The sequence below is a fragment of the Prunus dulcis genome, unplaced genomic scaffold, assembly GCF_902201215.1.
Source record: "Prunus dulcis unplaced genomic scaffold, ALMONDv2, whole genome shotgun sequence".
NCBI lineage: Eukaryota > Viridiplantae > Streptophyta > Magnoliopsida > Rosales > Rosaceae > Prunus > Prunus dulcis.
The window spans coordinates 13953-30043 of NW_023010115.1; the positions used below are offsets into that span (position 1 = coordinate 13953).

General features: G+C 38.6%; 2 protein-coding genes and 1 pseudogene across 2 annotated transcripts; 2 read left to right on the top strand and 1 right to left on the bottom strand.

Moving 5' to 3' along the window:
* The first annotated feature begins 235 nt into the window (after positions 1-235).
* On the top strand, positions 236-3398 carry LOC117612930 (annotated as a pseudogene).
* Positions 3399-5004: 1606 nt separating this feature from the next.
* On the bottom strand, positions 5005-8179 carry LOC117612925 (heat shock 70 kDa protein 18-like). The gene is made up of 3 exons (XM_034341552.1): positions 7068-8179; positions 5359-6726; positions 5005-5192 (listed from the first exon to the last, which is right to left on the bottom strand). The coding sequence occupies exons 1-2, from the start codon at positions 7942-7944 to the stop codon at positions 5360-5362; spliced, it is 2244 nt and encodes a 747-aa protein (XP_034197443.1). The 5' UTR covers positions 7945-8179; the 3' UTR covers positions 5005-5192; position 5359.
* A 716-nt stretch (positions 8180-8895) lies between these two features.
* Positions 8896-10485, top strand: LOC117612926 (heat shock 70 kDa protein 4-like). Its single transcript, XM_034341553.1, has 2 exons — positions 8896-8937; positions 9035-10485. The coding sequence occupies exon 2, from the start codon at positions 9136-9138 to the stop codon at positions 10387-10389; it is 1254 nt and encodes a 417-aa protein (XP_034197444.1). The 5' UTR covers positions 8896-8937; positions 9035-9135; the 3' UTR covers positions 10390-10485.
* Positions 10486-16091: the final 5606 nt, after the last annotated feature.

Genomic DNA, 16091 nt, shown 5'->3' on the forward strand with positions numbered 1-16091 from the left:
CACAAAATGGTAGGACATCAACAATTTATAACTAATTCCTCATAATCCCCTCAAAATGGAAAAACATTTACCTCTATCTTCATTTTCTCCTTCAGTATACCTAGAATTTAGTGACTTATCCAATCCAATATTGATTGTAAAAACAAAAAGAAGAAAAATAATTCTCACGTCAAAGATGACCCTTTTTAAACTCAGTTTTCATAAAAGGTTTTTGTCAAAATGAAAATAAGAAATGAATTTGTATTTTTTTTTTAAAACCAACACATTTTGAATAAATTATTTTTTATATTAACAAAAAAAAGTTCTTTTGATTTGAGAAACACCAAAATTAAACGAAAATGGGGACTTGCCGGCCGAGTGCCGGGCCACTGAAGAGACGACCACAATCTCCGTTTCGCAGCTACCAGATCGGTAGCCTTATCAGGTATGGGTTAATTTCCGATCGTTCAACCCCTCCAATTCTATGCCCTTGCTGATTCCAATTTCTCTATTTCCTTTTTGAAATTCTTCAGCTTTCACCATCTGAAGCTCTTTCAGTACTGCTCGTGTCTTCGTCTCCAAGGTTGGAACAGAGGCTTTCGTCTTCAATAAACTTTAGGTAAAGCCCATTTATTGCTACTAGCTTTGGAAGATTTTGAATTCTATTAAGAGGAAAAGCTGCAAACTTTCACAGAGCATTTTCTGGTTTCGTTATCCTACAGGACGGCTTTAAGGGTTAGTTGCACATAATGCCGTCTTTTATAAAACAGATGTATTATATAATTTTACAAAAAGATTTAACTTTTTGATATTGAATAAAATTTAACAAATGGTCTGTAGGTTGTTTTCTAATTTATGGCAATTTTTTGTTGTTGTTTTGAATCTTCTATTAATCACTCAAAGATAGTAGAACTTGGCAAATTTATATTCCAAATTAGAAGCATATAGAGATTTAACGGTCTTGAGTTTTGTACTCTCGATGTCATATATTTACGTAGTGTTTTCGTGTCCTTTTAGTAGGTCTAAGGTGCTATTACAAGAACAAAAGGACAACAAGTATCATGGAACCTAAGCGCAAGTTATTGGCAACTACAAGTTCTCAGGCTCAAGGAGCTTGTCCTGACCATATGAAAGATAGATTTAGTGATCTGCCCAACGAAGTTGCTCATCAAATTCTTTCATCAGTTTCTATATTGGATCTCACTCGTTTCGGCACTTTATCCAAAAAGTGCAGAGAACTTTATCTGTCAACGCCCTCATTGAATTTTGATGAATTTAACAACTGGAATAAATCCTCTTATGCTAAGCAATTCAAGTTGTTGAGTTCTTTGGATAGGTTCTTGGTTCGTCGTAGGGAGAATAAGATACACTGCTTTCGTATTTGTTGGAGTCTCAGTCACGGAAAAGCAGCAAGTCTCTATAACGAGCTTTACCGAGTAGTCACGTGGATCCGTATGGCAGTAAGGTGTAATGTTGAAGTGCTTGATCTTGAGTTGAGGATACCTGATACGACGATGCTAGAGTTGCCATCTTGCATCTTTCTTTGTGGATCTTTGAGGTCTCTATCAGTGCACTGCAATAAAATTCTTACAGCGCCCTCCTTGGATAGTTCCACTAATCTCCAGTACTTAAAGTTGACAAATGTTACAATAGATGAGGGGTTTTGCAAATGGATCTCGTGTTCTTGCAAATGCATTAAGGAATTGCATCTTGAACATGTTGAAGTAGAAAATATCACCATGGAAAGCTTATCGTTGGAATCTTTTAGTTTTGTGTTTCCCTCTTATTGTGGCCTCTGTCATCTTAATATCTCTTGTGAGAAACTTGAAGACATACATATAGAGTGGAGATTTGCTTCTACTAGCAGCAGATCCTTCAAAGTTTTTGCTCCAAATCTTAAATATTTGAAATGGATTGGGAATTTGTTGAATAACCAAAATCTGGGAAACTAATGTGTTTAGAGAAGGCTGAGATTTTTCTGAAGCATGGGGTAGATAACAATGACTTCAGCAATGTACTTGAGGTTCTTTGCAGTGTATGCAGGGCTAAAGTCCTTATTCTAAGTGGAGAGATGACCAAGGTAAAAATTCAGACAGAAACTCTCTTTAGCAAAAACATTATGCCTTGCAATATGAACTTATGCTAGATTATGTATTTTCTGGAATCTTTTGAAGGATATTGCAGGGAACATATCTTCGCTATGATTCTACAGTGTGGCAATCGTAGGGATGGCTAATTTATGTTTCATAAACTTAAAAGTTGTTTCAAAACCGAGTGATGGTATTACATGGATGATATTTCATATTGGTGCTGCAAGTTTTATTTGAAATCAATGCATGAACTTATCAGTCTGCAAAAAATATAAAATTGGAAATTAAAAAAGGGTCATTAGATACTTTTTTATTTTTTATTTTTTTATGTCTTAAGGAGTGAAAGGATTGAGGGAGTTGACAGGTGGGAGGCAGAGAGGAGGGAGAATAGATAGAACTAAAATGATTTTTTTTAAAACTATTTAAGATTGTTTTTATTTTTTTGATTTCCCACTTTGCGCCCGTCTCTTCTTTGGTTAAAAAACAGAAGGCGAACATAACCGAAAGTATAAAATAATAATAACTTTTTGACTAATGATCATTTTGTAGATTATTGAAATAGATTGCAATTAGCTGAATTGTGTGAATCTTTTTTCATTATAGTGTTCTGGGTGCTCACACTTGTTTCATTTAAGAGTTTGCCTATCGTCTATATAATATTGCAGGCTCTGTTGAGGGAAGGTCCTGTGTCTACACCGTGTGGTGATATTTCTTACCTGGGTATGCATATTGAGAGCTTGGATAACATTTGCTCTCTATAATTTTTATTTATTGATTTGGTTGTTTCCTTTCCAGGCGTGTGGATTTAATAAGGAATTCTGAGATGCGTGTGGATTTAATAAGGAATTCTGGAAATCTCAAAACTTGGCTTTTATTGATCAGCTTAAGGAGGCAACAATAGAGCTTTGTAATGGGAACAATGAACTGGAGCTAGCAAGATATATGCTTGAGGATGCTAAGAACTTGAAGGAAATGGTCTTACTTTATTCACCCCAGCAATCAACTCATATTCAAGTGGTAAATGAAAGTAAGATGAATTCTGTTGCCACTGCCAGAGTTGTCTTTCAGGAAAAACAAAGGAAATGAGAAGGGGGGGAAAATGAAGGTTGAAGAATTTATTTGTGTCCTTCAAAACCTTATTATGGATGTCAATGGATGCAACGGCTGTGTTTATCTGTTATGATAGAACCCTAATCTTGTAATAATGTAGTTTTTAATGCTGTTAGAAAGACTTGTCAATGGCCTAGAGATGTTTTTTTGTTTTGTGTATTATAGCAACTTCTTGCGTCTTTCTCCAATGCTCTCATGGCTTCCATGTAGTCTTTCACATCACGCTCTGTTCTCTAAAGGAGTCGGTCAAGAAGCCGACTTTTGTAGCTTTCAAATTTCGATAAGTCTGCAGGTATGGATCCATGGATCTAGGATTGTCGGGTCATGGGGTTGTGGTATAAAAGTTACAAAATTTGTTTTCGATGAAAATAACACCAAAAAATTAAGCGATAATACCATCATTCTTAAATATATTGAGACTTGAGAGTAGTTGATATACCTAACAAAGTTTATAAGGAGTTGAGCTACTCCCCTTAGTGCCAACCCCTCATTGCATTAGTAACCCCAGTGTGTGCAAAGAGTATTTCCTCTGCGTGCGGCTGCCACATCAGGTTTCAAACAGAGGCGTTTCGCGGTGAATATGTTTTGGGTAAGCCCATTATCTCTACTTCTTCCCTTCGGTTTTGTTTCTTGAAAGTAATAAAGATTTTTCTTTTGATTAAAAAAAAAAGAAAAAATGGCGACAATGGAGGATTTGGAATTCCATTGAGTTAGCCAATAGGACAGACATTCAGGTTAGTGGCAGAAATAGAGCCTTTTCTTTATGTTTATGATTCTTACAACATTCTTAAGTCTTTAATATTGAAACCCAAAAATAATTTGGCAAAAAATAATATTGCAAAAAAAATCCAAAAAACTACTAAAACATAAACACAATTATATCCAGATTAGAGATTTAAAGTGGTGAAATGGTAGTAGACTCATAGTGTTGGTTATGTTAGTGTCATACTCGTATTATTTACATAATGTCATACTCGTATTATTTACATAATTTTGGTTTCGTGTCCTTCATCTTTGCAGGTGTAAGATGCTCTTACCAAAACAAAAAGAAATCTCTAGCGTCAGGGAACACAAGCATAAGTTCTCTCAAGCTCAAGTACCTTATCCTGAGAGTATAATAGACAGGTTTAGTAATCTTCCAGATGAAGTTGCTCATCACATTCTTTCTTTTTTCAATTTTGAAAAACTCATTCAAGTAGGCAGCGTGTCTAAAGGATTCAGAGGGCTTTATCTCTCATCCCCGTCATTGGATTTTTGGTCATCGTATTCAGACAAGCAGTAGCAATTAAACATGCTGAATTCTTTCGATAGGTTCTTGGTTCGTCGTGGGGATAGTAAGATACCAAACTTTCATATATATTTGGATCTATGTTCAAGCTTCCGTGATGAGATGTTCTGGGCGATCACATGAATCCGCAATGCAGCAAGGTGTAATGTTTAAGTGCTTGATCTTCAGTTACTTATACTTAAAACAGATATGGATATGATGAAATTGCCATCTTGATTAGACCTCAGAGTGGATCTTTGAGGTCTCTATTGGTGAACGTGTACAAGACTTCAAGTGCCCTCCTTTTCTGAGTTTGGTACAAGTAGTAGATCAAGATATGCAACAGGTAAGGAAGAACTCTTGAACCTGATGTGCTGTCTTTTGTTAGACAGAGGATTAACAGGGTTCTGGTGATTTGTTAGACAGAGCCTTACACAAGGCAAAACTGTTTTTTTTCTGGTGTGGTAGTTGGACTGTTGGAGATCCATTTTCTTCAACCCATTCCCAATCAGATTGAATTGTTTATTCTACAAGCAAACCAAGCTCGAATGACCCAAACAAAGAAATCAAGCCCAATACCAACTCCAGCAGATAACAAAATATTCAAATTTACAGCACAATTTAAACGTTACATAGTTAAAATATAAAGAGTAATATATAATTAAGTATTAACAAGAAAACAGTGAGGATAATTGAGTTCTGCAATGCGGCCATAGTTGGTAAGTAATATTGGAGCTGCAAATATCCTGTGGATGAAGTAGATCACAAAAAATAAAAAATTACAAATTAAACACATGATTTCACCCTAAAACAATATAACCTGCTACAAGTAAACAAAGTAAAGATATGTCAAATTGATTTCATTATATGCTATTTCAGCGGGAGCAAGGGATATAGATTATTATTTCTTACCTCATTTCTTAGTTCTCTGAATTCGCTCAGAGTTGTTCGGTTTGTCACGGTTGATTATGATCTCTTTCTTTTGGCCAGTGGACTTATCGACAGCAGAGACACTCAAGATGCCATCGGGATCAATTTCTAAGAAAACTTCGCATCTATGAACATGTTTGGGAGCTGGAGGAATGTCGAGGATGGTGCATTCAGCCAAATGGTTGAGATTTGCTAGTATGCTACTTTCACTCTCATATATGTGAAAGTTGAGCGAAGCTTGGTCATCCGTAGCAGTGTACAATGTTATTTTCTTCTTCTCGGGAATTAGAGAGTTTCTTGGAATCAACTTTATGATCTTATCTGCAACCTCCACACCAAGTGCCAGAGGAGTGACGTCCTTGAGAGTGTAGTCCTGAAAAAACTCCCCCTTTCCATTCCCAGTCAAGGCTGCGGCTTGAACCGCGGCGCCATATGCCACTGCCTCATCCGGATTAACGCCCTTGCACAGCTCCTTCCCCTTGAAAAACTCCTGCAATAGCTGTTGCACCATGGGAATTCTAGTAGAGCCACCAGCAAGAACAACATCGTCGACACGGCTTACATCCATGTGAGCATCCCTTAAGCACTTCTTCACAGGCTCCATACACTTGGTAAATAATTCCCTGTTTAGTTGTTCAAATATGGCACGAGAAAAAGTTATGGTGAAATCAGTATTTTCACACAAACAGTCAATTTCAACATCAATGTCAGACTCGAATGAGAGTCTTTTCTTTGCCTTCTCACATTCATTTTTTAACCTCCTAAGAGCTCTCTTGTTTCCACTAACGTCCAATTTATGCTCCCTCTTGAATTCCTCAACACAGTAGTTCACCAATCTATTATCGAAGTCTTGGCCGCCAAGGTGAGTGTCTCCAGCCGTTGCCTTGACTTTAAAGTCACCAGAAGTGCTCATGGTAAGCAATGACACATCTAAAGTGCCACCACCCAAATCAAATATCATCACGTTTCGCGGGCCATTCCAAGTGGCCTTCTTGTTGAGGCCATAATCAATGGCAGCAGCACTTGGTTCGTTCATAATATGCAACACATTTAGGCCAGCAGAGATGCCCGCATATTTTGTAGCTCGGCGCTGCGAGTCATTGAAGTAAGCAGGGACCGTGATAACTGCATTTTTCACAGTTGAGCCCAAGTAGGTCTCGGCAATCTTCCTCATCTTTACCAGAACCATGGATGAGATATCTTCAGCAGAACATTGTTTCTCTTGGCCATTGTAGGTGACCACAATCACGGGCTTGTCACCTGGACCTTCAATGACCTTGAATGGCCAGAGCTTCACATCACTTTGAACAGAGGCGTCACTGAATCTCCTACCGATTAACCTCTTTGTATCTGCAAATGGATGCCAAGTTCTATCAGATAGCCCGAGTTTAAGTAGGTATTTAATATAATAGCTTATTAACCACCATGGTAGGATCTTACTGAGAGTTAAGACAATTTTAACTTCCTCAAAAAATTCTTAAACTACAATTCATGCAAACACATATTAGCTGGCTCTGGCAGTAAAAATCAAAATCAATCTTTAGATTTGTTGATTCACAATCTAGCTGCTAGATAGCTTAGAAAAAGTGACAATTTCATATATACACTTATGATTATAGTTCTAAGTGAACAAAATTAAAAAGGAGACCGTAAACATGCAGTTTAATCCTACATATGAATATAATACGTACCAAAGATGGAGTTGGGTGTGTTTCTGACGACTTGGTTAAATGCTGCATCACCTACCAAATTAGTCTCATCAGTTTCAGTGAAAGCAACATAAGATGCAGTCTTCCTGTTCCCGTGATCGTTCAGTATAACCTCTACATGATCCTTGTTCCACACCGCTACGCGGGAATAGGTTGTTCCCAGATCGATCCCGATTGCGTACTCTTCCTTTTCTTGAGGAGGAGAGGCAGGAGAAGCATGTCTAAGTCTTAATGTGCTCTGTGGATCCAGACGCATTTCCTCTTTCAACAATAAGTCGCACAACGCATCCCAACCACTTACCGGACAGCGTTCTATCCTTTTACGAACGTGATTGTACTCCTCTGGTAATCCCACCAGGATGTGTACATGGAGGAGGTCTTGATATTCCAAAGGAGCACCGGCGGCTGCGAGATCGCTCGCCACCTGTTTGATTTTTTCCAGATAGTGAGCCATCGGAATGGTGGGATCTTTCTTCACTTTGTGTAGATAAGATTTAAGCTGATAGATGCGAGCTTGAGGGAGACAGGCGAAGTGTTGCTCAAGATTTAGCCAGACCTTTCGTGAAGAGTCAGCTCCGGCCATGACTATTTGTTGGAGACTTCCAGATAGAGTGGTTTTCATCCAATTCAAAGCCTGTTGATCTCTGTCGAACCAACTCAAACCCTTTAGATCACTGCCGGACCAACTACCAAAGGTAGACTCAAATATCCCAGGACGAGGCTCTGTTCCATTAATGATTCCAGAAAGATTGTGGTCGTCAAAATATGAAAGAGAGAAAGATTTCCACTGTTGATAGTTATATATATCACTCGTAAGTTTGATTGGAACCGGAAATGGTGGCATGTTCTCTAGGGCCATGGAAGCTCCAGCAGAATGGCTAGAAGCAGCTTCAGCCGCCTCTCCTTCCGAAGACCAAACGTTTAAAAAAAAATTCAATCAGAAATTTTATCTTCTTTTTTTTTTTTTTTTTTCCCTGCTTAGCCAATAAATGGAGAGGAGATGGAGGATGATCAGAAAACTAAAATACTCGCCTTGAAGAAGAATCGGTTAGTACAGATGACAACGGAAAGGGGAAGGCAATGGGAAAAAATTTAAGGGCGTATGTATATATTAATGGGGGGAGAGAGAATGACCAGAAAACCAAAAGGAAAAAAAAATATAATTAGTGATATTTCCAATGAATATGAGAAAATTATGACATATTTTTGCTCACCACTTTAACTCAAAGTGTACTATAACCATTATTCCCAATGCTTGACTTGACATGTGTTTTTGGGCATAACCATGGTTAACTATTTATTTTGTATTTGTGTAACTATGATTATACTCATGGATACATATTAAGTGGTGATAAAGGTGATGATGGTACACTTTCATTAAAATAGTGAGTAAAAATGGCAAGCTATTTAGTGCCTCAATAGAAGGGGTTCGAAACCCGTTGAAATCACTTTGTGGTCAGGGGCAAGCTGAACCTCGAGCGGGGATTAATCTCACCATTAGTTCATGTTTGGTTCATGGGAAATGAGACTTAGGGATGAGAAATCAATTACTTTCCCATGTTTAGTAAGTCCAGGTATGAGAAAATAGGGAGAAAAGTGAAGCCATCATCCCAACTTGAGTTTTGTTTTCCCTTCTCATGGGAAAGTATGGGAAAAATGAGCCTTGGTGCCTTGGTGCTAGTCGCTTTGTGGCTGGGTCTGCTCGACCTTGGAAGTGTGTCTTCCTTCGGCATGGGAGAAGGCGTGGTTGCCTTGGTGCTAGTCGCTTTGTGGCTGGGACTGCTCGGTTCATTATGGTGTAAACATGAAGCATTTAACCAAGTCGGGAGGTTCCCCGCCAACTCAATCTTCGGTAAAAATAAAATGAAATGATCAATTATAATTAATTTTTTTATTTATTTGTTTCCTTATCCTGACATAAGAATCTAAACTGGGAAATGATTTTACAGATGCAAAGCGGTTAATTGGTAGGAGATTTAGTGATGAAACTGTTCAAAATGATATCAAGTGCTGGACATTCAAGGTCATTGAAGGTCCGGCCGACAAGCCCATGATTGTGGTTAACCACAAGGGTGAAGAGAAACAATTTGCTGCGGAAGACATCTCATCCATGGTTTTGGCAAAGATGCGGGAGATTGCCGAGACCTACCTTTGCTCAAAGATTTCTGAAAGAAATGCAGTTATCACTGTCCCCTCTTACTTCAACGACTCACAGCGTCAGGCTACCTTAGATGCTGGCAAACTAGCAGGCTTAAAGGTGTTGCGTATCATCAATGAACCAACTGCTGCAGCCATCGCTTATGGAATCGACAAGAAGGCCGGTTGGTTTAGTAAGAGAAATGTGATGATATTTGATTGGGGCGGCGGTACTTTGGATGTGTCACTACTTACCATAGGCCATGGTGTCTTTGACGTGAAGGCCACAGCCGGAGATACTCACCTTGGCGGTGAAGACTTGGATAACAGAATGGTGAATTACTGCGTCGAAGAATTCAAGACAAAACAGAACGTGGACATTGGTGGAAACGCCAAAGCTCTTCGGAAGGCCAAAACTGCGTGCGAGAAAGCAAAGAAGGCACTTTCATTTTCCTTTGACACTGATATTGAAATCGACTCTTGGTATAAGGGTGAGGATTTTCACACAACTTTCACCCGGGACAAATTCGAAGAACTGAACATGGACATCTTCAACAAGTGCATGGAGCCTGTGAACAAGTGTTTGGAGGATGCCAAAATGGACATAAGCAAGGTCGATGACGTTGTTCTTGTTGGTGGGTCTTCTAGAATCCCCAAGGTTCAAGAGCTATTGCAGGAGGTTTTCAAGGGTAAGGAGTTATGCAAGAGCATTAATCCCGATGAGGCCGTGGCGTATGGAGCCGCTGTTCAAGCTGCAGCCTTGAGTGGGAACGTAACTGGGAAGCTTCAAGACTTCACTCTATTGGATGTCACCCCTCTATCACTTGGGTTGGAGAGTATGGAACATGATAGTTCCAAGCTTTGCATGAATCTTGTGATTCCAAGAAACTCAAGAATTCCAGTGAGGAAGACAACAAGTGTAACTACTAGTTATGACTACCAAGAGTCTGTTAACTTCTCCATTTATGAGGGCGAAAGTAGCATAGCCAAAAATAATAATTTTTTAGGTGAATTCACCCTCCATGGCATTCCTCCGGCTCCCAAGCATGTTCCCAAGTTCAATGTTTATTTTGAAACGGACGCAAATGGAGTTTTGAGTGTCTCTGCTGAGGATATGTCCACTGGCCAAAAGAAAGGGATCAAAATCAAGCGTGAAAGAACAAAGTAACTCTTAAGGGAATATTGAGGATTAAGATAGCATCCACTATGAAGTAATTATTTAAGGGAAGTCGATATGAACTTCTTTTGCTTGTGCATTTTCTGATTTGCTGTTTTTTTTTTTCCTTCTTTTTCTTTTTCTTCTCTGGGTTGGATGTGGGGGAGCGTGCTTGTAAAAGACTTGCCTGATTTCTAGCGCGTACATCTTATAAGTAAAAACATATTTCTTCCCGCAAACTTCAAGAGAGCTTCAGTTTTTATTGTTGATTAAATTTTTGTGTCTTGCTCCTTAAAATCACCAAGTAGATTTATTATAACGTTGTACTTTTTGGGTACTTATTACATACACAAAAAAATTGTAATGATTTTTTTTACATATATGTAATATGTATGATGTTTTTGTATTTTTGATTACTTAGAGCATCCACAATGAGCTCTTTAAACTACATTCTTAAACAAATTTTAGGAAGGAATTGAAAAAATATAGCTTCAACCCTGCTCTCTATCCATCTCTTAAAATAAAGGAACCTCTAAAAACTCCTACATCTGATAAGAAAGAAAATAATTCTAGTGGTGTGAGTTCCAAATCCTGACTCCGCTATAGGTATTCGGCAACAAGACTAACAAAAGTAGACCAGTCTCTCTCTCTCTCTCAAAGACTCTAATTATTGTTGACATTTACAAAGGTAGACTCAAAGACTTTAAATAGCTACCGCACCTAATGTTTTCATGGAACTTTTTTTGGCACAACATAAAATATGTAATAAAGTTCTGCAAAGCTTGGGTTGTTTTTCTCTGTTGTCTTGGCTGTATCATTGAGTTTGGTGAATCATTTTGATTTGAAAAATCAACACGATGGAAAGCCGAAAAAAAAGGTGAGGACGAAGTGGATTACCCATTAGCAAAAGTCACTCCCTATGTATATATTATAAAATTAAAAAAAGCAAAAGTCACAGTGACAAGTACTTATGTGTGAAATCATGACCGCGGCCATATTCAATAAAAAAATACAAAGGAAAGCGTTGATCACTCTTCAGAAAAAATATATAATAAAATAAAAGTGTATGCGAATTTTACAAGAGCTACTTTTACAGTTCGGTTTTGCATATAAAAAATGAATATAATATAGGAAAAAGCCCAAAATGCTATCACTTTTGCTGAAATTTTATTGTCTCTGTTTTGCTGAAGTTCTCTCTCGGGTCTGTCTCTTCGCTGCGCTCTGTTTCTCTTCACTCTCCGGTGGCTTTGCTCTGAATCTGTGGTCCTTCAGCTCTCAGTCTCTCCTCTCTCAGCTCCGACTGTCTCTTCTCTCTTCCTCTCCCAGCGACAGGTACTGTTCATCGGCATTTTCTTACAGTTTAAGGGTTTCTCTGAAGTTGGTTTAGGGTTTATGCATTTCTCTGAAATTGGCTGAGGGGTTTGTTCGAAATTGGTTGAAGGTTTAGGGGTTTCGCTGAAATTAGTTTAGGGGTTTGTTCAAAATTGGTTGAAGGTTTAGGGGTTTCTCTGAAATTGGTTTAGGGGTTTCATCGAAATTGTTTTAGGGGTTTGTCTGAAATGATCTTAGTATGATGATTCCTTGTTTGAAACAGTGAATGGGTTTGTTCTTTGTGGACTGATGCTTGCACTGCTGTTGTTTTGCTGTTGCTATTGATGTCGTATTGTTGTTTTTTTTTGCTAGTGTATTGCTAATGTAGTGATGTTGTGTTGGCATTTTAGTGCAGTTGTATTTTTAGTTTTAGTATGGTTTTATTATGGTTTTTGTAGCAGTTATTGAATGGTATTTGGTGGCTTAGTATGAGTCTTTATGACCATTGCATTTAACCTTCTTACAAGTCTAATTGGTATCTATTTTGTTTGTTGAAGATGATATCTAAAGTGTAAGACAATTAACCTGTGTATGGGGATTTCTTCTCTGTGGATCATTACCAAAAAATACTCGCTGATTATATTTTACGTAGAAAATGTGGCCATGAAAAGAATTTGTGGCTAAAACTCCATGATGGAAGCAACCATTTTGAAATATCTTAAGCAAACTGTTGGTGGCTTGCTAAATTCCTTAATTTTTTTCTCTTTATCTTCCAACGAGGTAGCGACCCTTCACATTACACTCAATTGTGCAAAGGATTTGCATGGTTGTCTGATGGAATAGAAGAATAATTTACATAGAAAGAATTTCCTTTGTTATCGTTCGTAGTTTTTCATATATGAAAGAAACTTCTAGATTGATAAAATATCTCAAGACAGAGTTTGACAAAATCAAGTTTTGTATAAATATTTGAACTTGTAAACTCCCAACCATATCATACTTTTTGTTTGAGAATAATGCTTGTTAATTTGACATATTTTTGTATAACTTTGTTTACTAAGTTTAGGGCTTGCATATTGGATATGGATGAGTTTTGTTTAGAACCATATGTGGTGTAATATGAGTTGTTTAAAAGTTTGCTGTTTTGTGCTTGATCATTGTGTGCTTAAAAGAAAGCGGGAAATGAGTGAAGATGGGAACCTACCACCAGCAGCTGTGGTTTAGAGAAATGGGGACATTGATTTTGCTATAAGCTAACTGTTTAAGCTTTTGCTTTTGTTGTTTGTGTATGGATACTTAGAGAAGTCTGTTTCTGAGGAGAACTTATAATTTTGTAATTGTACATGTCTTACAAACATTTTATACCGGTTTGATGGTTTATTTATGAATTTATCTTTGGTTTTTTGTTAAGAAAAAACTGAAGGGATGGTGCCAATTTCTTTCATTTTCTTACATTTGAAAGGAGGGCCATAGTAGAGTCAGTATTGTGGTTGCCACTAATTCATAGGATGTTCCATTACATTATACCTTGAAGTGAATAAATTGTTTCCCGATATCTTGTTGTTTTTTTAAACTCTTTCTAGTCAGATAGATTTATATTGTTACTCCTGAATTGTTGTCAATTAGGCTTGTGCTACCGCACATTCCCATTCTAGCTGAAGCTGTCTCATGATTAGATGGTGTGATTATATGGTGTGTTGAGATGTGTGTTTAGATATTATATTATGCAGGAGTGGTAGAGTAATGGGTGTGTTGAAACTTGGCTTTGAGCCATTAAATGAGGAGGTCAGTTGTAAATAGCTGGGGTTTTGTTTATGATATGTATTTTTTTCAATTTGTTTCACTTCATATCCTATAATAGGCTGTTCATAAGTGGTGATTGTTTATTGCTTGTTATTGTGTAGATTGCAACCGACTGAAATTCTGTTTATAATATTGGCATGCAGGGAAATATGGTTGGTGAAATGAAGTTGATGATTGCGGAGGAACAAAAATTCCAAGGGAAAGCATTGTCGTTATCCCATACGAAGACGGCAATCACTACGATCAAGGAGAAATTCACTGAACAACAGCTGCAAATGTTTGAACAGAGTTGTTTTGGTCATCTCCTAGGGATTGAGGACCTCAAGTGGACTTCTCCGATTGTCCACGGGTTGCTGCTCAGGAAAGCTGATCCCAAGATAGTTTCCCAACTGAACGGGATCAAATTCATTGTTGGCAAGAAGGTCATCCAATTCACGGCGCAGCAATTTTGCATCGTGACAGGGCTAAGGTTTGGAAACCTTCCCTTTATTCCGATTCCCACTAATGAGAACTGCTCATTGAAACGGAAGTACTTTGCCAACGATAAAACTGTGAACCTGTTGGAATTAGAAAAGGCCTTCCTCGAATGCGATGATGTGGACGATGTATTCAAGCTTGGATTCTTATACTTTGCTGTCTTTGTGCTGTTGGGCAGCGAAAAACATGTCCACATTGACATGCGATATTTGAAGTTGGCGGAAGACCTTGAAGAGTTTGGGAAGTATCCATGGGGTGCTGTGTCTTATGCGAAGACAAATGCGTCACTGCTGAAGGCACTTTGTGCAGATTACCAGCGAGTGAAAGTGCCCACAAAAACTGCCAAAACAAAAAAATCTGGAAAGAAACCAACAACAACGGCAACCGGTAGACCAAGAGAGTACCACCTCAAAGGTTTTCCCTATGCACTTCAGGTGAGCAAATGTCCATTGATGTTGAAGTTAAATTGCATTTGTTTACAATGACTGACCTTTTATTCCTAAAACCAGATTTGGGCGTATGAGGTGTTTCCAGCGTTGGCTGCACTACATTTGGTGGTGCACGAAGAAAATGCGCACATCCCTCGTTTACTACATTGGAGGAGCAATAGTTCGCCGCGTTTTTATGAGCTAATGAGCCAAGTATTCGAGAACCGTGAGGTTAGTTCAGTTTTTAATGATAATGTTCGGGATATGAAAATATAATATAATTACTTTACTGATATGTATATTGTATGTGTAAATTGAAGGTTGATGTGCAGCTTCTCCGGCCATCTGTGATGGACAAGCAGCAGCCGTATTGGACTTGGGGTGACAGTGCTGACGACAGAGAAGAACTTGTTGACTTGTTGGGCGATGACGCTGAACAACAAACCGGCACTTCTGCCTCTGTAGAAGAAAAAGAGAAGGACATTGACGAAACTGCAAGCCTTCCGTCGTCTTCTAAGGCAAGCATTACATTTTTTCGAAGATATACGTCATAATACAATAGGAAAATAACTGCTGTTTTGTTGCAATATTTTGTGGCCTGCATAGTAACACATGCATTATAACTTAGTGCAGGGTACAGTCGCGTCCAGAGAGTTACGCACTTTGAAGCGTGACTTTCAAAGGACAAAGGATGAATTGGCCAAAGTTTCCCTATCAAATCGAACACTTTGCGACAGAGTGCATCAGTTGGAAGACAAGGTACGGAAGGAGTCAATGAAAGCTGAAAAAGAGTTCGAAAAAAATACAAAGTGTGTGGAGGATTTCCGCAACACCCTGGCTTCAATGGAGCATTATTTTAAGTTGGAGATAGAGCAGCTGAAAAAAAAAAATGGTGGGGTGAATGAAGCTGCGGAAGGACATGAGGACCTCGGTAGTCCTCATATGAATGAAGGAGGCAACAATGACTTGTCGCCATTACATGCCTATGTAAGTCCGCCTACAGAACCGGCAGTAATGGAAACACAAGTCCCCGGTGATGGAGCCGACCCTTCCGCAGCCATGGTAGTTGAAGAGGCAAAAATGGCCGCTTCAGTTCCTCACTCAGAAGTGCATGAAGTAGCTGACCCGGTAGAATCCGATGAGCTGCCTACCCCGGAAGATGTTGCTGGGTGTGACGAAATCTGCCAAAGAGTCATGAAGCTGTTAGAAGATTGGAAAATCACTAAGAGTATGCCATCGGGAGGTTTGATGAATCCTCCAAGTCTACCCACAGTTACTATGGCTGGTGATGAAGAAGGTAGTTCAAGTGTTGAAAAAAAAAGAAGTGGAAGGTAAAGGGTGCAGACAGAAGCGCCCGACGCAGACATTGTTGAGCCCATTTACAGATCCTTTGAGGAAGAAGAGGACGATGACTGTGTCGCCTGCGACTGCACCCCCGCCATGTTTTGATCCATCCAAATCCTTGCCCATTGAAGATGTGAAGGCAGTAATACAGTTTTGCAGTGCCTGGAAAAGCGATATCAGGTTACGATTCTTGACCTTTCAATTCCAATATTCATCCTATTCTACTATGTAGTCATAGACTAATGAGAGAATGCAGAGTTTGCTTTAATATACATGTGTATTTTTTTCATCAACAAAGTCATATTTATGACATGACTACACAAGTAACCGTTGCAAGTTTGCCTTTTGTAG

Coding starts and splice junctions, on each gene's coding strand:
- LOC117612926 (XM_034341553.1), top strand. CDS start 9,136: ATGATTGTGGTTAACCACAAGGGTGAAGAGAAACAATTTGCTGCGGAA.
- LOC117612925 (XM_034341552.1), bottom strand. CDS start 7,944: ATGGCCCTAGAGAACATGCCACCATTTCCGGTTCCAATCAAACTTACG. Junction 6,727..7,067: donor CACACCCAACTCCATCTTTG/GTACGTATTATA, acceptor ATCCATTTGCAG/ATACAAAGAGGTTAATCGGT.